This window comes from Pelodiscus sinensis, chromosome 3 (genome assembly GCF_049634645.1).
Source record: "Pelodiscus sinensis isolate JC-2024 chromosome 3, ASM4963464v1, whole genome shotgun sequence".
In the NCBI taxonomy this organism is placed as follows: domain Eukaryota; kingdom Metazoa; phylum Chordata; order Testudines; family Trionychidae; genus Pelodiscus; species Pelodiscus sinensis.
Window position 1 is genome coordinate 60,498,330 of NC_134713.1, and position 22,261 is coordinate 60,520,590.

The 22,261-nt window shown below is 38.3% G+C and overlaps 1 protein-coding gene across 1 annotated transcript in view; it reads right to left on the reverse strand.

Moving 5' to 3' along the window:
* SNAP91 (synaptosome associated protein 91) overlaps nt 1–22,261 on the reverse strand; it is a 128,752-nt gene that overhangs the window by 13,936 nt on the left and 92,555 nt on the right. Inside the window, exons 17-25 of the mRNA XM_006124205.4 lie at nt 15,447–15,554; nt 14,599–14,862; nt 14,300–14,377; nt 14,084–14,155; nt 13,208–13,291; nt 12,192–12,275; nt 5,093–5,230; nt 3,667–3,807; nt 976–1,006 (exon numbers count right to left, since the gene is read on the reverse strand). Coding sequence (XP_006124267.2) covers nt 976–1,006; nt 3,667–3,807; nt 5,093–5,230; nt 12,192–12,275; nt 13,208–13,291; nt 14,084–14,155; nt 14,300–14,377; nt 14,599–14,862; nt 15,447–15,554 — 1,000 coding nt within the window. The remainder of the gene's footprint in view (nt 1–975; nt 1,007–3,666; nt 3,808–5,092; nt 5,231–12,191; nt 12,276–13,207; nt 13,292–14,083; nt 14,156–14,299; nt 14,378–14,598; nt 14,863–15,446; nt 15,555–22,261) is intronic.

The following is a 22,261-nucleotide window of genomic DNA, read 5'->3' on the forward strand; positions in this document are numbered from 1 at the left end:
ACAAACAAACATTCAGAAAGAAGAGGAAGAATATTTTCACCCCTTCTAAGATGAAAAATGATTAGTAAGGGGTAGCCCAAAGTTTGAAACTTTAACAAAAAGACACTACAGGGGAAAAACCATACACACTACCAAGATTTGAGGCAAATGAAAAAACTAGTAGAACCTCCAAACTCGGACAGTGTTGAAGTTGCCCACCCTCCAACTCCAAGCCAGCTAAAAAGGAAACAAAAAAATCTGACTGTTAAACACCCTGCTTTACAAATGTAGGGCTTGTTTGATGAGACAAGTGGGAAAGACTCTATTGGAAACTTTGGGTGAAATCCTGACTCCACTGAAGTCATCTTGATTTTTACTTCAGTGGAGCTGGGACTGCACCCTAAATTGGGACTGATTGTTTTACGCTGTAACTGAGAAAGTGGGCAAATCACTTGAGGAACAAGAGATATGGCAGAAGAGAGCCACACGATAACTAAAGTAAATTTTATACTCTCCTGTTTTCAAAGAAAGGCAGCGTTAGTCACGATACCCTGGGCTTCCCCCCTTACCCTCCCGTTAGCTCATTCTAAGTAGAGGTTGTGAACCAGCTCACTAATCAGTGGAGTCAATCAAAGAAATGGTATCTAAATGCAGAGCTCAGCATAAAGACAAAGAGACAATGTGAACTTAGACACCATCAGTTTTAAAACAATATATTTCACGTAGTTTCAGGAGCTAAATTTTTCCAGTTACCCTGTCAATGCTGTTGTTTTACAAATACCCATTTTCTTATTTCTTTAAAAGTACATCACCTTATTAGTATAGAAACTGACAGACTATACAAGAAAACTAGTGAAACTGACTACTGGTGCATTTGACAGAATTTTGTATGTAAAGGGGGGGGAGGGAAGGTCTCAAACTTTCAATTTTATTAATCTCAAGTGCTTTAAGGACCAACATTTTTAAACAATAAACCTCCCAAAATTCAGAACTTACTTTTTTGATGTGGTACCAGAAATTCCAAGATCTGAAAGTCAGACATGAAAATGGGATAAAAAGTTACTTGTTTATACAGTTAAATGAAGGATTCTGTCAAATTCTTTTAATCTAAAAATTTGTGCACCCGAACAAAACAGATCTAACAGCACAATCGTAGAAGTAGTGCTCATTTTTTCTAAAAGCCCTCTAAATGATGAAAGCTATAATATGAAGCACACCAGTTTCAATGATTTCCTAATGACAAGCTTGGTCTTTTAAGAACTTAACATTTATTTAACATATTAAATAAACATGTTAGGGCCAGTATCACTGTTTACTTGTACATGTATTTATGTAAGTGTGCAAAATAAAATATAAATATGGCAGTCATGGATGCAAGTGGCAAATCTAGGTTATCTAGTCATACTTGTGAGAAGTTCCAGCCATGTGGATGTAGGTGTGCAAATAAGTTGGTCTTTAACAATATCCTTTCAAAATTAAACAATTGTGCATTGCACTTCCAGAATAGGACTTATGTATGCATCAACTGGCTATGTCTGTCATTTACAAGACCAATTGATATCCTGAAGATCAAAATTCTTCTGCATTTCACTTGTGCATATCCTCTGCCCAGAGATACAAAGGAGTAACTGAGGATGGAATTTTATTTAAAGGATCATTTACTAGTGATCCTGAAAAAGAAGAGAAGCAGCCAGCTTCGCTCTTGTTGATTAGTTGTTTTCAGGACTGACAAAAAAAAATCTGCTTGTAAAGCAAATACATATTAAAGGATGTCATTAAGAAGCATGGAACAGTGCAACATCTATGGTATTTTTCATGCCATATTTTAAAAGTGGGCTGTGTCTACATTGGCACCCCTTTCCGGAAAAGGGATGCTAATAAGACCAGTCGGAATTGCAAATGCCGCGGGGGATTTAAATATCCCCCGCGGCATTTGCATGAACATGGCTGCCGCTTTTTTCCAGCTCGGGGTTTTGCCAGAGAAAAGCACCAGTCTAGACGGGATCTTGTGGAAAATAAGCCCTTTCAAGTAGGAGTAAGGGATCTTATGGTAAAGGGCTTGTTTTCCGCAAGATCCCATCTAGACTGGCGCTTTTCTCTGGCAAAACCACGAGCCGGAAAAAAGCGGCAGCCATGTTCATGCAAATGCTGCGGGGGATATTTAAATCCCCTGTGGAATTTGCAATTTCGAAGTGTCTCATTAGCATCCCTTTTATGGAAAAGGGTGCCAGTGTAGACACAGCCGTGAGGTTTTTTGTGTGTAATTCTGTTTACAAAGAAAGTACTTAAGTCTTGTTTCCCTGAAAAAGTAGTAACAGTTTTCTTGCTCAGAAATCCAGTGTGATTTCTTAGTGAGTACACGTCTCAAAAAAGCACTCTGACTTCTCCCAGGGCCATACTCTACTGCATCTTGTACTACAAAGGTGTCCTTGTAGCCAAGAAGGCTAATGACATATTAGGGTGCATTAGAAGAAGTATTGCTAGTAGATCTAGGAGTGATTATTCCCCTTTATATGGCACTGGTGAGGTCACATCTGGAGTATTGTATCCAATTCTGGGCACCCCATTACAGAAAGGATGTGGCGCATTGGAGAAAGTCCAGTGGAGGGCAACAAAAATGCTTAAGGGGCTGGAGCACATGGGTTACAGGTTGGGATTTGGGCTTAGTCTACAGAGAAAGTGAGGGGGGATTTGATAGCAGCCTTTAGTACCCGAAGGGGGCTTCCAAAGAGGATGGAGACAAGCTTTTCAGTGGTGACAGGTGGCAGAACAAGGAGCAATGGTCTCAAGTTACAGTGGGAGAGGTCTAGGTTGGACATTAGGAAAAACTACTTCACTAGGATGGGGTGAAGCACTGGAATGGGTTACCTAGGGAGGTGGAGGAATCTCCATCCCTAGAGGTTTTGAAGTCCTGGCTTGACAAAGACCTGGCTGGGATGATTTAGTTGGGGTTAGTCCTGGTTTGGGCTGGGGGGGTTGGACTACGACCTCCTGAGATCGCTTCCAACCATATGATACTATTTCCTGCTGTCTGCTGACTGAGTTTTATTTCCTTTTACATAGGGACTTAAGTGCAACCAATCACAGTGCTGTATCTCTACATGTGTAATCAGAGAAAAGCCTTAGACCAAATTATTTTGCCTCTGCTCAGGCCTTACCATGCTGGCAGTGGCTTCTATTGTTTCAGCTATCACTCAGTATCTGCTGACTTTTACCAGGTCTGACTGACAACTCTTAGACACTCCTTCAGCTTAATGTAGCTCTATAACATTAAGTTCTAATTTTTAGATCTGTGCTCCAGTCTGTTTGAAGTATCTAAGCTTGAAAAACCTGTTTTCAAGAAACCAATGTGCAAATGTCCCTTTGTGTGCAGAACTGACCAATTTAATGTGCCTGAAAACAGAATCTCTAAGATGGAGCTCAAACTTTGGCACAAGACCAGGAACTTCCATTCACAGAGCCATGAAAACCTAAGTGCCTTGTTCCCCTGTCCCCCTACAGAGGAGGACTGTAGTATGTGGCAATGGCTTCCAGAGAGAAGCAGGACTTTTGAAAGGTTCAGCAGACTGACATGAAGCACAGATGATATTTATGTACCATCAAACCAAATCTTCTCAGTAAGTTGAATGAGTCGAGCAGTCAAAATTATAGGTCACTTTAAAAACCCAAAGCAGTTGTGTGACTTACTGCCTACTAAACTTGCGAGAGATGAATCAAGATCACTTCCAAGACCTTTGCTTGCTGCTGAAGCAGTAACAGCTGAAGTTGCTACCGACTGACCAGATGGAATCATAGTTGGCATAAGAAGATCACCTAAACCATCAAACGCTAGAATTTAAGAAAACAGTAGTTTAGGCTAGTAACCTTTACTGTAATATTCCTTTAAGTAACATTACAGCATAGTAGTACGTCAACAAATGATCAAAGTACAGACAATCACTACACAGGTATTACTAATACATCATTTCACATGAAAGAATTCTAACAGGGCATGCATGATATTGTACTAAGACACTGAAATGCAGAATTACCCTGAAATAAAAGTATACCAATGAAGACTAGAACAATACATGCCTAAATGGTCAAAAATGCATTTTTTTTAAACTGGATAACCATCTAAAAAACATTAGAGCACTGCCCCCTCTACTAGTTAGCTTTTCTAAGCTCTTTGGGGAGGGGGAAAAAAAGGTACAATTTGTTGTAATAGAGGCCAGAAAGCTAGAGATTTTAAAATGTTTTAATTGATAACAGGTTTCTCTAACATATCAATTAAAGGGATCAAGAGAACAGTCATTGGTACTCTTCATCCACATTGACAGACCCAACTTCCCCAGGGCAGATGTTGTCTTCAGGAAACTGCTTCTTTACTGTTGGTTAGCCCACTATGATTTTTAAAATAACCTATATTGCTTTGTTCCACCACAGTAAATATTCTGATCTACCTTTTATTTGCATGCTAATGTTACTTCAACAGGCAAGTGTAGCATATTATGCACTGGCAAGCAACCAAATAATCAAACAGCAGTACTACTCAGATTTCTGTGTTACTCATTTAGTTGCAGAACTCACCAATTGTAAATTTGTAGCAAGGACCCAGCATGGAAAGTGTAGAATGGAAGAGATACAAACAAAATGACAGCAGTGATGAAAAGTTAAGCTTCATGTCAAGCAAAGAACACTATCTTGATTTCAGTTTTGTCTAACTCTGGGTGCCATGCAACTCAAGATCTTCAGCAACAGCAGCAAGATCACATGCCCATATGCTGAATATACAGTACAAAGTGTTTGTGTTTTTCCTCCAATAACACCTAAGAGTCATGCAGATAAGCACGTGCAAAAGGGATGACACATTTATATTTGGTTTCTGCTGAAAATTGAGAAAAGAGAAGGGAATCAAGGAAAGATTTCCTAGTACTAGCCCAATTGCTAGTCTGTGCTTATGGTACTAACTCTGATGTTTTCTCTTTCAACTGAATAAGTGATGGGAGATACTGATACCCATTAGCATTATTTTTAGATCCTTCAAATTAAGAGTACTAATAACTACCATTTATGTTAAGTGTTGAATGAACACATTTGTTCTGAGTATGCACAAGGGAAACCCTTCCCTCACCTGATGTATCAAATGAGCTGCTACCAGTTGATGGTGATGTTCCAAAAGCTGCTTCAAAATTGGGCTGTAATAAGGTGGTTTGAGCTGGAGTAACAGGTGATGGCGATGGCGAGGGAGCAATAAAAGAACCTCCAAAGCCTGTAAGAGATGTGTATAAAAAATGATCAGATGTACCCAGATGGAACCACAAAATAAAAGGCTTGATATATTTTCTGTTCTTAAAGCCATAACACAATAGTCTATCATTATATTTTCTGATATTAGATAACATGCATCTCTTCACGTAATGCAATATCTACATCACTAACTCCTACAAAAGAAAGATATACTGTAACTGGCATATTTTTAAGTTTTGTGTTGCAAAAAGACATAAAACATTGCATAAACCTAGTTTGTAACATCACTCACAGATAAAATGCCGTCACCTCCAGGATTTAGCATAGCAGTATAATAGCACATTCAGTACACAAAGTAAGAGACATTAAATATTCTTACATAATTATGACAGGGATTATCCACAAACAGGCAGAATTTGGTTACTGGGTTTGGTCAGGACACCGAGTTTAGCTGTTCAAGAAAGTGTAGCATGAGTTGTTTAAGTAACCTGACTTGAGTAGTCAGGAATGCCCAGTGCAAGTGCTTGTTAATCTCATATTGGATAAATACTGACTGCCTACTACTGATTCAATAACTGACCAAATCAATCACCATCATTACTTCATATAGCACATAGGTCTCCTTTCCACCTCTCGTAGTTTCTTATCAAACCTGACTCAATGTCCATGACTTTTATTAACAGTAAGTCTTTCCTTTACATCTGGTCTTTTGAATTGTCTCCAACTATAATTGTAGCTATTTGAAGCATTAAAATATTGTAAAAAAGAAAATTGATTTTTATAGCATTTTCCCTCCACTGGACATCTTGAGGTTAAAAAAAATTCCTCCTGTTAAACATTAAACATTTTCCCTGAAAAATGGAAATAAACCAATGAGCCACCACTTTCTCTGAAAAGAGTTTTGTGCCCAACGTAATATCAATTGGGTAGTTCTTTCTGCCAGGAAGATATGGATCGATAGGTATGGCTTGTTTTTTCCAGAGATGTGGAATGCCCACACATCTCAATGAAACCAATAAAAGTTGTAAGTGCTCAGCAACTTTGGGTTACCCAGTCACAATGTCAATTTTAGGTAGAATAGTCTGCAACCTAGAATATTTTCTTGTTGCACTAATATCATGTTTAGGGGAATTTTGTCTACATCAGTTGAGGACACCACATATTAAGGGTTAGTGATGTCGCAAAGTATAGAAATGAAAATCAGATCCCTGAGTTCATCTTATGAAAAAAATGGAGAAACTGATTTAATATTTGCATCTACACATTGTGTTAAATGCTTACAGATACAAATCTAACATTTTAAAATCAACACCACATTGCAAATGATACACTTTAGGGAGATTCTGGCAGATTGAACACTGATATTTTATCCACTTGCAAACAGTAAAGTACATTTCCATGTCAGATCAGTGTCTTAAGGAAGAACAGTCAGACCTGTATGTTTGGAGGACACTGGAAACAAGCATGATAAAGTTGAACACCTTCAATTGAAACAATTAATGCTTAAAATGCAGTGTTAAAATTTAAAATATAAAGCTCTCCAAAATCATTGTAAATAGTAATATACATAGTTTCTCATAGGAGTTTAACTCCAAACTGAACTTTTTCCCCCAGCTGTAAAGGAGTAAATCACATTACCAAAGAATGCTTCATTAGCTCCCAATTCTAGGAATAGCAGCTCTGAAATGATCCAGGCACAGCATATATTCCAGTTACCAGCTCCTCTTTATCTGGAGTTATGTGGCACCAAGCTTGCCTGTTCAAAATGTATCAAGCAAAGACTGAAGCAATGATAATTGGGTAAGGAGAATACTCAAAGGAACTGGAGAGCACCACTATTTCATTCTCCATCAAGGCCTATGACCTCTGTAACTAAGACAGCTGCAGTCTTGGGCTATGTCTAGACAACAAGCCTCTTTCAAAAGAGGCTTTTTCAAAAGATACTTTCGAAAAAAGCCTCTTTCAAAAAAGAGCATCTAGACTACAACCAGTACTTTCGAAAAAGTACTACAGTCTAGATACTCTTTCGAAAAAGTGCAGTTTGCATTACATAGTGACTTTTTTCAAAAGAGCACTTTCAAAAAAAAAAAAAAAAAAAAAAAGGTGTTCCTCGTAAAACGAGGTTTTCTGTGGTTGAAAAAACTGCCACATTCTTTCGATTTTCTTTCAAAAGAAAAGGCCACTTTTTTCAAAAAACCCTGTAGTCTAGACACATCCTTGGTTATGTTAGACTCATTGATCCTAGATACCTAGCTAATCAGTGCCCTTCTATCTCAAGTTAGCCAGAAAATTCCTGGACAGAGCTAAGAATGACCATTCCATAGTAGTTAGAGCATTACAATTAACATGATCTCAAGTGGCTAAAAGCTCTGTCTGGGCCCAGGTACGTTAATGAGGAACTAGATCAACAGCCCGACTAAATGGCTAAAGAAACAATATCACTGTTTCAGACCCTGCACTGAGTTCCTTTGTTAGGGATCCACTTGGGTCCTGCTAGCACAAAGATTTCAGTTACCATCATTATCTCAAACTCCCTCTTTTCCCAGAGATCCATTCCAGCTGCAATCATCTGATTCATTTAGATTTAGAGAGTAGACAAACTTATGAGGGAGATGAGCCCTTTTATAGCATCCCGTAAGCTTTCAAACAGGTTTTTTTCAGGACCATGTTAGCTTCAGATTCCTCTGCAAAAATCCCTTTTCAATTCCCTGAAAAAAAAAAAAATCAAAGTAGACGAATATTCCAAGTGTAAAAAAACCCTCAAATGGTCTGGTAGCACTTTATAGACTAACAAAACATGTAGATGGTATCATGAGCTTTTGTGGGCACAGCCCACTTCTTCAGATGACCAGAGATAACTCCAGTCATCTGAAGTGGGCTGTGCCCACAAAAGCTCATACCACCATCTACATGTTTTGTTAGTCTATAAAGTGCTACCAGACCATTTGGTTTGTTTTTTTTCCTGTAACAGACTAACTTGGCTACCCCCTGAGTGTAGATACTCATAAATTAAGAACAGAATGGGAAGCAGGGAATAATTTTTACTATTAAATAAGGCTGTTAGAATTTTACTTCCTTATAGGCATTTCAACATGTGGATCAGGAACCACTGAAAGAATTAAGCTTAAGGCAGGAGCACATGTCTCAATGGGCAACTGTGGATTTGATGAATTAACTAAGCCTCAGTTATCCAAAATAGGCTCATGCTTTCACTCCAATCTTGATTTCATACAAACTCCCCCAATTTTTTCAAAACCTCAAGCTATCAAGAAATTGCTCCATTACAATGGAAATCTGAATATATTTGAACACACTAGTTACTAAGTACTTATATGGTCTCCTTTACACAACAAGAATGTGAATGACAAAAAAATCTCATTAGTATTGACCAGCTGAGAAAGAGTTAAGTTGACTGGCTTTAAAGAGGACAGTACAACAATATTTAAAGGACAAATAGGACATAAAATAGGCCATATGAACAGTCCACAGGTGCTGGAACAATTTTTATAGCGGGGGTGTTCAAAGTGACCAAACAAAACAGATAACCCTGTATATAATGGAACTTCTACAAATGAACTACTACTGTTGCAACAAAAGTATCTATGAAGTAGATATTCAAAAAAGAGCAAGGAAAAATTTCTACTTCACTTCTGAATTAAGAGCCCACATATAGGAGAGGGACTTTAAAAGGAAATACAGTATCAGAAAAGCAACAAAATTTTCCATCTGCTAACTACAAGGGGAGGAGATAATACTCAGACTTGCCAACTTCACTTTCAAAATGAATCCAAGTCATAGGCTACATCTACACTACAAGATTTTTGTGCAAAAATGTTAATTTTTGCAAAACCCAGCAGAACAGCCACACCTCAAGCGTGTTTTTGTGCAAGTGAATAGGCAGAAGAGAGGGCTTTTGCTGGGAGAGTTATTTCTCTCCTCAAGAGGAATAACTCCTTTTTCCGCTACAGCTGTTGTGCAAAAAGGCAGGTGTGGACACTCGAGGGGTTTTTGCACAAGAAACCCCTATCAGCAAAAGCACAGGAGCTCTGATGGCCATTTGCAAAATTTCGCATCCGAGCTTTCTTGTTCAAGGGTGCCACAGAGTGTGGATGCTCTCTTGCGCGTAAGCACATTGCTTTTGTGATGCACGTTGAGGTCTGGATGCACTTTTGCACAAAAAGTTTTTGCAAAAGATCTCTTGCACAAAAACCCTGCAATTAGCTATTATTCTTTGGCCATTTAGAAAGAAATACATTTCCTGAAACTAGAGGAAATCTGGCTAGCAACTTATTCCACCACAGATATAGTGGCTTTTGTGTTTGGTGCAGAACAGGTAGCTGGTGTCATCTGAGCCATTATATGCTAACACATCACATTTGGTGGCATAAAAAAAAGGTAATACTTAAATCAGACATTGCCTAACAGAAGGCAATAAAAAGGACACAGCGCACAAAGCTGGCACATGGTAACAACAATGAGGATTAACTAAAGCTGCCTGAGTGAAAAGAAAGCCAAATACATAGTGGTGGAAAGAAGAGGCTGTAGTACAGGCAGTCCCCGGGTTACATGGATCCGACTTACATCGGATCCCTACTTACAAAACAGGATGAGGCAACCCCGCACTAGCTGCTTCCCCCCAGCAGACCAGGGAGACGTGGAGCGGCTTTTCTCAGCAGCCACCTCAGCTTGAGAATGAAGGACTGAGGGAAGTGAGGTGTGGGAGAATAAAACTGAGCTCTGGAGAAATGTTTGGCTAGAGTTTCCCCTACAATATGTACCAGTTCCGACTTACATACAAATTCAACTTAAGAACAAACCTACAGTCCCTATCTTGTACGTAACCCGGGGACTGCCTGTACATGAACATTTCTGCTTGATATGCATTCATTTTTACTGGAAGGGAGAAAAAAAAGGGGGCTATTACTTGACCCTCAGAAAAACTAATGTGTTATATGTACATTTAGCAATGAAGTTTCAAGGAATCAAACTGACATGAGGTCATCATCTTAAACTGTACATTTTTAATCAGCATGACTTCCCTAGTTTTGCTTTGGTGCCACACTCAGCACTATTAAATTCCCTTTTCCCTCAGCCCAATATAAATAAAAGTATGACAAACTTTGAATGCTGAGGGTATGATGGTGCTCTGAGATTGTGCCTCTTCATCAAAGGGAGCCAAGGCAGACACAAGTTACAAAGTGGAGCACTTCAAGGTTGTTCAAACCAAAGGACTACTCACCATATGCTGCCTCTTCTGTCTGGCTCATACAAGGATTTGGGCATACGTACCACAAATATCACAAATCCTGTCCTTTATTCCAGTTTTTAAGGAGGGATAGGAGGAGTTCCCCCCCCCCCCACACACAGATTGAATTAAAAATAAGAAAGTAACTTTTAATGGAACTTTTAAAACTAAACTAAAAGGTATACAGTCATCACTTATACGTTGTCTTAATTTATTGGCTATAATCTAAAGTACAAGTAGTATGATAGCATCACTGATCAGTAACTCCAAAACTGCAATCCTAAGGAGCTTTATTGTAATTCAAGTAGAGATGGTTTTGCAGTAATAACTTTAAAACAATATTCAATCATTTTGATTTAACAGAACCTTAGCAGTTCTATACAATGATTGTGAGGCTTTGATCACCTTCTTAAATCTTCAGTTTACATTAATTATGAGACCTGCTCATTTAGATAGATATTTCCAAAAGATATTTTCATCATGTTTGACCTTATCTTGGTGATTCATATGAGAGTTCTTCTCTCTTCTGTAAAAAAACCTTGAAGTCTATTTAGTGCAACAGATCATTCTCCCTAAACTGTTAAAAGCCACTCAGCTCTTAGCAAGTCTATTAGCATTTTCTGCTTCTCAGTTACCCAAAAAGTAAAATGCTGGTAAGTGAGGTTTGCAAGGATTAGTTAATATACCTTCAGAGCTCTGAAAATAACATTATCTGAATATTATCAGAAATTAAACAAAACTACAAATAGTGATACTTTCATTTGTTAAGTAAAGCTTGTACAGCTGCAGAGATACAGGACAAGTGTTTAGCATGGAGAGTTTAGTTTAACAACACTAACAGAAGGAGTTACAACAGCAACGGGCAACCTAGGCTAAAGAGCGAGGCTCATGAGTGGCCCTCCATCTCACTGAGCTACAAGATGGTCTCATGGGAGAGGGTAATTTTTCTAACTGTGCTTGTGTACCTTCAATTAGTGCTTGTGTACTTCAATTCAATTGAAACCGAGCCGTGCTTTACCTGAATAGAAAGGGTGCACGAGGCTCAGTCAGTGTTGTGTGCAATTAGCTCGCACCTCAATTCATGTGCCCTTGCTTTACATGTGTATCACTTTAGTAATAGGAAAAAACCTACATGGATGGAAATGAGAGTAATCTGGCAAACCTGCATGCGGGCAACAGTAAACAAAAGTAGCATAGGCCACACACAAAGAATCCTGATGGGCCACATGGGGCCTGTGGGTTGCAGGTTGCTCCCCATTGAGTTGCACCCTAAGGTTATCAAAGTCATAACTAGTCTAGAGAAAATACACTCTTTTAATCCACTCTTGTTTCTTAAAACTAAAATGTTAACCTGTTTATTTACATAGCAACAGAAATATGTATGGGACCACACAACAGATATATGCATTTCGAGGCATAAAGTAAAAATCTAATGGAAGAACCAAGAAAGGGAGATAAAGAGAAATAAGGAGAGGAAAGCAGGATAATGAAAAGGGAAGACTAAGAGGATGAGAAAAATATGATTATGTAGTTGCTTAAGAGACATTGTGAAAGTAGTAAGATGTGTTACACACAACTTTAAGCTACTCAAGGAGTTTTTAATACTATGAAATCTTTGCTGCTGTCCAACCACTTTTAGTTTCACTGCAAAGAAAGATCCATTCTGAAATAAATTAGGAATGATTAACACATACCCTTCTACAATGAAGTAAATACATTCTCTTTAAATTTATATTACCAGCTAGTAAGTCTGCAGAAGCTGAGGAACTAGATGCTGCCTGGGTTGCAGGTTGGGGTTCAGAAGCACTACTTCCAAAAGCATCTACAGGGGAATTCCACAATGCAGCAAGAAAGGGGGGAAAAAAGTTTTACATAAATACTCTGATTCATCATTGCTATGTAAAGAATGCATGAATAGCAGTAGTAGGACAACTTCATTCAGCAGGTAGCAGAAAGATGAAAACAATTAGCAAACACATCTGGGAACCCCAGAGAACTACAAACAGAGTGGTTTTGATTGCATATATAAATCAAGATGGAGAAGACAGACAATGAGCCAACACAAAATATTTTTATAATAGAAATACAAATTATTTTTGGCCAACATTTCACCTGTTAATCTTATAAAACTAGCAGGCTTTTCCAATAGGGAGAGAGAAACTATATTTATTGTATTTTATTTTAGATTTGAGAGGTAAGCCATTTACACAAATGCAAACTGAGGAAGTTGTGAAATAGCTTCATAATTGATTAAACAAATGTTATAGCTTTTATAAAACTTTATCTGCATAGAGCAACACTAAGAGTTGGCTACACCTCTCTCAACCTCCAATACCTTTTCAGATCTATTCTAATTTGTTTTAAGTTTATGCCAACTTCAGCTGCTTTTACAAGTTGAGCTGCTAACAGAAATATCAACAGAAAATGAAAAGCCATATACAGTAGCTACATATAATGTACTTGCACTGAAAATTCAAAAACATGCTCAAGAAAGAGAGCCCATACACTAAGATGATAGAATGGTAAATGCAATGAGGATGGATGATAGAATAAATAGGTTGCAACCATTTATGTGAAGTTTAAGTTTTGAGTTTTTGGAGAAGATTTCAATACATTCAAAAGCTATTAAGCAGAAACCTTGCATGAGCTAAACTGTGAAATAAGGAAACTGCAACAGCCAACATGAAAATAGTGTAAATGTATTTGAAATGAAGTTATTTAACTTGCAAGTGGTAAGGAAGGAGAAATACCCACCACCAAATAGGTCAATCACACCTGAAGAGTCCACTTTTGCTGGAGAGGCAACAGGTAGAGGAGATGGTGCTGCAAATGCATCCACTGCAGTAGGCATATGACAGATAATATTTAGTATCAGCAAGTTAATAGCAATGATAACTAAATATTTTGAAATTCTCACATGGACTGTGTACACTGTACAGTAGTTCAAATTAAAATACATCATTTGAGCTACGCAAATTGCGTATCTTATTTTGATTTTTTTCAAACTAGCTTATTTTGTAATTTGGCACTGTCTACACCTTACCAATTTTTTAAATGACCTGCTATTCCGAAACATCCCTTACTCCTCATGGAATGAGGCTTACAGGGATGTCAGAATAGCATGCCAAAAATAACAGGCTTACTGTCCCGGGATAACCATTTTGAGATACTCTGGTATCCCGAAAAAGCGTTGCAGTGTAGACATAGCCTTAAACTCCACCAATTAGCACCACAGGATCTATATATTGGTTCAGTTAGCAATCTACACTGCTGCAATCAGAAAGTTTTCCATAGGATAGTTTTTAAAAGCTATTTATGGATGATGACAGTTTCAGTGTGCACAGTAGCACTTTTCTAAAAAATTAAGGCTATACATTCATGTCATCTACTAGCATTGATTATTTCAGTGGAGATGGACATCAGATTATGTAGTGTCAGCTAAAGCGTTATTTTTAAGTCCTATTTGACAAGGTTCTTTAGGAACAACATGCACCACAATTTATCACTGAAAAGTTTGAGGTATTATAAATAGGGACTTAGCAGGGGATTCTCAAGTTACATACAAGTCATTTATTTTTACTTGAGGGAAAAAACTGAAAATCTGTAGTGACCTGTGAAGCAAGCACTCACCAGATAAGAGATCAGCAGTGAGAGAACTCTCAGGCACAGGAGAAGTTCCATGTGGTGGAGATGAAAAAGCATCTTCCAGAAGTAAAAGAAAAACCAAGTAGAAGTAAGTATTGTGTTTAAATCAGTGAGCTTATATTGTAACAGTGTTAAATGAGAGGACATTTAAGGAAAGAAACAAAAAAGCTACATTGAAGGAAGGGATCATTTTATCTTTACCTGTACCAAATAGGTCTATGCTAGGAGTAGCTTCTGGTTTAGGTGCGGCAGGAACATCAGGAGCAGACTCAAATAAATCTAAGACCAAGAATATACACGTCTAACTCATTTTGGAAGACATGAGTGAAGGCAGTAACTTTTCAGTTTTGCACATCGTATTTGGAGACTTTTAGGAGCCTGGCTCTTTGTAAAGAACCCTCTAATACATAGGATACATGCAATAATGATAATGTATGTTGTACATTTATTTGACAAACCAGAGTTCAAACCACCAGAATCAAAGAGTTAAAAACAATTACCACCAAAGATATCTAGAGCAGGAGGAGCGGAAGTGGTGGTAGTGGTGGTTGTGGCAGAGGTGGTGGCAGAGGTGGTGGTAGTGGTAGTTGCTGTAGCAGTAGTAGCAGTGGCAGCAGTGGCAGCTGGAGAAGGAGTAGTTGCGGGAGCTGGAGTAGCTGCACTAGTAGGGGTAACTACAGGAACACTGGTCTCAGATGGCTTCATAGCAAAAAGATCCAGCTCGGGAGCAGCCTCTGCACTACCTTCAGACGGGGCAAAGGGGTCTTGTGAAAAGGAAAGTGGAGAATATATATATATATAGGATCAGTAAGGGAGGAAGTTAGCAAAAAAAAAAAAAAAAAAGCATAACTATGGGTAACATACATAGAGTGGATACACATAATGACTTCTCTACCACATATCCTACTCATCTGGGCAAGCTGTTTTTTTCTAAAATTAAGTATTTTTTACAAAGTATAAAGGGGGAATTGAATGTACAGGATTTTTTGAAAGACTGGATTGGCAAGATTGAAATGCAGCAGATGAAGGTAACTAAGAAAAAAGGTCAGTCCCCAAAACATCAATAAGTTATTAAACTTCTTGCTGCTTACAACACTCAGCATTGTCAAAATTATTCAGTAGCGCTACTGAATAAATGTACGGAGAAAGGATACTGGTTTTGACAGAAGACACGTGCAAGTATGTGAAAAATGCTCTTCTGTCCTTAAGTTCTATGTTTTTGTTCAACTACAATGAATACGAGGTACGGAGGAATAAAAAGATTGATAATTTCAGGAAAAAACCAAAACACTGCCATGTAGTTTAATGCTACAACACACACACATAAGAGACTAATGTCAAAACCCACCATTTCCTGAACATGCATCAAGAGCTGCTGCTACAGGGGTTGGGGTAGCTGGTGCTGCTGCCCCTTCAGGTGCTGCAGGGGCTTCTCCAGGAGAAGCTGCAAAGGCATCTTGAATGCAGTTTTTAAAAATAGAAATTAAAAGGATAAAGAGAGAAGAAATATAGTAAAAGAACCAAGTTAAATTGCATTGGAAGATTCCCTTATACAACATGAATTTCTATTAGTATTTTTATTGATAAATCATGCATTATGAATTCTTCATCTCCCTCCCAACCTGACACAATGCATTTATTTTAGATGCAACTACAAGTTAAGATTTTGAAGTAGTAGGCAATAGGCATATTAAGATGTAAAAGGCAAAGGATTCTCATTGTATAAGGGTTCTGAGCAAAAAATTTTTAATGCAACATTAGAAATTAACAAAAATATGTAAAAAAAGTTATGGCAGTAAACTGATGCCAATTAAGTTATTAAGCTTTCATGTTCAGTTCAATAACCTCAGTGTATGTCTCAATAATAATTTATCTAACATGTAACTTAGTTTCCTGAATATTTGGAGGTGCTAAGAAGCTTGGGCTGTGAACCAGAATTACTTATTTCATTACTGACAGAATTTGTGAAGCCCATTTATAGTGAAACCTCATTTGTGAGATACAGTACCTGTCAGTAACGTGAATGTCCTGAGATGTTGAATTACATACAATAAAAATCAAGGCTGGCGAATGGAAATTAAATCATCCTTTGCAATTAACCATAATAGTTTCAAGTATTTCTAATTCCTGGAAGATGCTGCACTAAAATTTTAGCAGTTTACTTTTTAAGCTTAGTCTTTAACACACCCCAGGAAGTATAATATTCTACATGAGAACAGATACTCACTGCATTCCCCAGATGAAAAGACTCCTATTCGCTTTTCTATAATCCATCTATTTTTCTCTATATACTGCAGCTAAGTGGTCTATAAATCAGGCTTTATACATCTCCATTCGATAATATAGTTTTTTTTAAAAATGAGTCTTATAATACTGCATGTTAATTTTTAGTAAAGCAATAAGGCCCGATACAATAATTTGTTGGGGGACATTTCAATGAGAGAATTCACTATAAAAAAAGTTTCACAGACTTGAGGCAAGATAACCACCATTCTAAAAAGCTAGCAACACTAAAAACAAGTAACTATGTTCTCATCTTGCTTTTGACAGAGCAAGAAAGATCTTAACTTATGGTGTAGTAATAAACAACCCAATCTCCTGTAATCTGAGATCAATGTTCCCTTTAGACTACCAAACTAAAAACTGACCAAAATATTAAATTTGTGTGAGAGCGGATCAATTGTTTTCTTTTGATTTTTAAACAAGCACTGACATTATAGCATTTTAACGTTTGAAGCCATGATAATAATACATCCCAGCTTTATACAACTGGGAACTACTTTTCAAAGTAAGGGCCTCAACTGAGTAAGTTACGCACATAACGTTAAAGTATTACCATGAGTAGTGTTTACTACCACTGAATAGCCCTAAGGCAACAGTTGACTGGGACTACTCACATAAGCAAGCTCAGTGCTCAATAGCATTTGCATGATCAGGTCCTAATGTGTGGTGCAGAACACATTTAGCAATCTAAAGCATTTCTAAGTACTTAAATGTCCAATGTTGATTGGGAGATCGAAAAGAATGATAGAAAAATAGCTAGACTGAAAACTTCCTGTTAGAAAGGAATGCTGCAACCACACTGCCAAGCCAGCAGGAGGAAAGCTTTACATGCTGTAACATGTTTAAATCTGAAAACGAAAATGCTCGTTTTAAAAACAAATTATGTGCCTGCTACTCTTTAAAATAAATAAATAAATAAAGCTCAAGGCGACATGCATTTGAACTTCAGCAAAACCAGATGAAAGCGGATTTTAATTTATCAGACCAAGTAAAAAGTGAGAAGAGCAACAGGAAAAAGCTTGCCAATAAGCAGTTTCTCATTATTGCATTAGAAATTTAAATGTATTTAATTTACAAGAATTCACAATGGCAAAACTGAATGGCAGCTGTTCAAACAGTAAAATGTAGAATCACTAAATTATTACAGAAATACAACATACTGGCACATGAATTAACAAATGGAGAAATTCAGTCACTTCAACAAAAAAGTTTTAAAATTTAGATATACCTGCTGCCTATGGTTGGAAATAAGAGGTGGGGGAAAGCAGGCAAGGCCCACCCACACTCTGCCCTTAGAACATCTACTGCTCCTGCTTACACAGTAGGCATTCAGGGGGCTCAATGTTGCTGCTCCAAGCTTCAGGCATGCTGAGGATGGGAAGTGTGCCCTCCTTATGCTCCAGGGCAGGGAGGCTGGGGGCACGTGCCACCCACCCTCCCCATAGTATTCTGGGGCTCTGGCCATGTGGCGTGGTGGGGCCTCGGGCAGAAGGAGTGGGGCTGAGGGTTTGCCTCCTACAGCCTTACGTTCACCCACTGCCTATGCTTCCAACTATAATTGCTTTTGAAGATTTGTATAGAGGTGATATTTTGGCTACATCACCAACATCCCAATCAGTGGAGAGTTTCATTTACACTACAATCTTTGGGTGTGTCTAGACTACATGCCTCCGTCGACGGAGGCATGTAGATTAGACAGATCGGCAGAGGGAAATGAAGCCGCAATTTACATAATCGCAGCTTCATTTAAATTTAACTGGCTGCCCAACTCTGCCGATCAGCTGTTTGTCGGCAGATCGGGGCAGTCTGGACGCGCCGCGGTCGACAAAGAAGCCTTTGTCGATTGGCGCAGGTAAACCTGGTTTCACGAGGCTTACCTGTGCCAATCGACAAAGGCTTCTTTGTCGACCGCGGCGCAGGTAAGCCTCGTGAAACCAGGTTTACCTGCGCCAATCGACAAAGGCTTCTTTGTCGACCGCGGCGCGTCCAGACTGCCCCGATCTGCCGACAAACAGCTGATCGGCAGAGTTGGGCAGCCAGTTAAATTTAAATGAAGCTGCGATTATGTAAATTACGGCTTCATTTCCCTCTGCCGATCTGTCTAATCTACATGCCTCCGTTGACGGAGGCATGTAGTCTAGACACACCCTTTGGTATTACGCCTGGAAAATAAAACACTTCCAATGCACAATATAGACTGATATTGGAGAATACTTTCATTAAAATACGGTTTTCAGATAACTCTGTTCTGCTAATACAGTGTATTACAAGAAAGCCCATCAGAATTATGTGGAATAATAATTATGCATTGAGACTCTGGATTAAACTTTTATGTCATTGCTTACAGTTAAAATGTAAAACACCATCTCCTCAAACACAGCTGCTAAGGAATTCCAGCATGTATAAACCCTTAGGGTGTGTCTAGACTACAGAGTTTTGTCGACAAAAGTGGACTTTTGTCGACAAAACTATATCTGCATCTACACTACCGCTGAGTTCTGTCGACATAACGTAGACAGAACTCAGCAGTTTTGTTGACGCTGGTAAACCTCATTTTACGAGGCATAATGCCTTCTGTCGACAGAGTTCTGTCGACAGAAGGTGTTATTGCATGTAAACTGTTCTTGCGTCTACACTGCCATGTCGACAAAGCAGCTTGCTTTGTTGACAGAACTGAATGTAGTGTAGACGCTCTTTGTCGACAGTATCTGTCGACAAAACTTCTGTCGACAAAACCCTGTAGTCTAGACGTACCCTTACAAATAGTCATAAAAAGGGATGTTGCTACCTCTGAATAGGCCAAACAATTTTTTCAGTTCTGGTTTCATACTTTTCTGAGATCTACAATAGGTTTTCAATTTATGAGCAGGGCTCTAGCTAGCTACACTATAATTTTAATAACTGTCTGAAGTGTTCAGACTATTTACTATACAAACATTTATAATAGTGAATTTATTCAGTCCTGATAGTTTTTGCAAGTGTTAGATTTATCAGAGTAAGCCACAAGAGTTTATTAGGACACCCTCGAAAGCTTGTGAAAATAAAACAAACTTACCTTTTTAGCAGTCCCCAGAATATTTGATTTACCTTAAGGATTTCAGCGTAAGATTTAAAAAACAAGCAACTTGGACAAGTTTTGCTACAAAATTTGAAAGGCATGTAAAGTTAAGTCATGAAAAAAACAAACAAAAAACAAAGAAAAAAAAACCCTGTACGAGACAGAATTACAATGGAAACATTTACAAGCCTACCTTAGTTTGTTATACTGCATATGCCTACATGCTTTTCACTTTTTTGAAAAAGATGAACTATTTTCTCTTTGTTCCCTTAGTACCAATACAATACTGATATCTCTGAATTTCCAACACTGAACTCATCATGCAAAGTTTAAGATTAATGACATTTCTATTCAATTTGTATGCTTCCACATATTAAAGCAGTCACAAGATCAAAGTTTTGGTTCTAAAGTCTAACGTCAAATAAATGGGTACATGAACCCTATTAAGTTTAGAACTGGAAAAATAACTGCATTACTTAAAAGAAAACTAATCTGTATGAAACATACATTGCTGAAACCCTTTAATTTAAGGGTACACAATTTGAGACTATTACGGAAATACTTTTGTCTGCCTCAACATGTTTAAATAATACGTGCATACTGTTTAGGAAACATTCTTTGTTTTTAATACAACCTCTTTCTTCTACTGAATTCTGCACAAAGACAATTATGCTTCTTTATTTGAAACTAGAAACCAATGAAAAATGTTTTGGCCAAATTGCGTAATTCACAATTACAGACTCTGCATGCCATGTTAGATGGCCATAGGACCCATATGTACAAAATATTTCACACACACACACACACACACACACACACACACACACACACTCTGAAGCAGGGCCACAGGGCAGGGGCACAAGGAGAGGAGCTGACCTGGGGCCTCGTGATTTAAAATGGCCCAGAGCGTCCATGTACCACTACCTAGGCAGCTGCAGAATCTGGAACGCTGGGTTCTTTAAAAATCACCATTTCCCCCAGTCCCACTACTTCTGGGAGGGCCCAAGCCCACTCCTGCCAGGACCCTGCAAAGTATATTATCAGCCCTTTTCTGGAGCAGAGTTCATTTATGAACTCCCTTTTGTAAAACCAACTCCACTCAAGGGAAAAAAAAAAGTGACAAAAATGGGTGGAAGATCACAAAAGGAGACTACAGGCAGTCCCCGAGTTACGCGAATCCGACTTACGTCAGATCCGCAGTTATGAACAGGGCCCTCCCTCTCCCTGGTCTCCAGCAGACCAGGGAGAGGAAGCAAAGCAGCGCAACACACGGGCAGCTGACAGCCCGGACGCGTCTGGGCTGCCCGCGTGTTCCGTCGCTTTGCTCCCCGTCCCCCTGGTCTGCAGACCAGGGGGACGGGGAGCAAAGCAGAGCAAAGCCGCGGAGCCTGGGGTTCTTAAATTGAATCTGTATGTAAGTCAGAACTGGCGTCCAGATTCAGACGCTGTTGAAACTGGTCAGTTTCAGCAGCGGCTGAATCTGGATGCCAGTTCCGACTTACATACAGATTCAACTTAAGAACAAACCTACAGTCCCTATCTTGTACGTAACCCGGGGGCTGCCTGTACTCATTTTAAAATGTTAGAAACAACTCTGCTTTCTTCATATCATCTCTCAGCATCGATCATCAATATGCCTCCTAACCAAAAACTAGAAAGCTGCAACACAGTAAGTAACATCAATAGCTCATAAGCTCAAGAAATCATCTTTGAAGCATCGGCACAACTGCAGCTAGTGAAGAACATTTCATTAGTATTCGTTTAATACAAACTGTTGACAAACGAATCATAATGAATCTTTATAATTGGAACAACGCTATAAGAAGGATGTATTCAACAATATTTTCTCAGAAGATTCTTGGTAAGTTTCCCTATTGTGTAATATAATTGAAAATAAAGTAATGTAATTTTTAATTGCCCAATTAAAAAACCAAACTTATCTTCAGCCACTCAAGAATCCTTAAGCGGTTACTTATGCATTTTTAAAAGCAATAATCTTAGTAAAGCAACTTTGCTCCATATTTCACGTCTCTTATCAGCCCTACATCCATTATAGTTTCCTCCCAAATATTTAAAGTGCACATAAGAGTCCAACAAAATGCCAAGAGATGCAATATATTTCAAGACCTTTCCCTTTCCTCCACACTCAATTTTCCCAAATGTTCTTAATAAATTTGATGCATTGTGCAATCCATTTGTACAGCTATTACTGAAAGTATAGATCCTAAATTCTCTGGAAAACAAGGCAAGAAGTTGTTAAAACTTAGCTTAGTTAATAAGCTACCTGAATAATTTGTTGGGGAGGTATCTGATTCCAAAAGCCTAGCTTCTTTTTAGAACAAGGCAATAGACAAAAAGAAATTGATCAGTCCTGACATTAGATAAACAAGTGGAGATAGCAATTCAAGAGGCATCTATCTGATTAGTTTATTATTCAAAAAATACAATCTAAGTATAGTTGGACTTTCTTCTGTGCAAGTTCATCAGTACCCATAAAGCTAAACCCCTAACCTCTAGGCTAGTAAACTGAATACTTGGTTTCCTTGTTTTTTTTTGTTTTGTTTTTAAAGAGTACTAGCACAATACTATTCTTGTATAAGCTCTCCATCAGTGAATAGCTAAGACCTGATGAACTATGAAAACGATGAGTAGTCCTGTGATACCTTACAGATGAACCAAAATACATGGAACCACGAGCTTTTAAAAGCTCATGATTTTGTACATTTTGATTAGACTCTAAGGTGCCAAACGAGTACTCATTTTTCATGTTACAAACCAACACGTCTACTCCTCTGAGATAGTTCAATCAATCAAAAATTCAA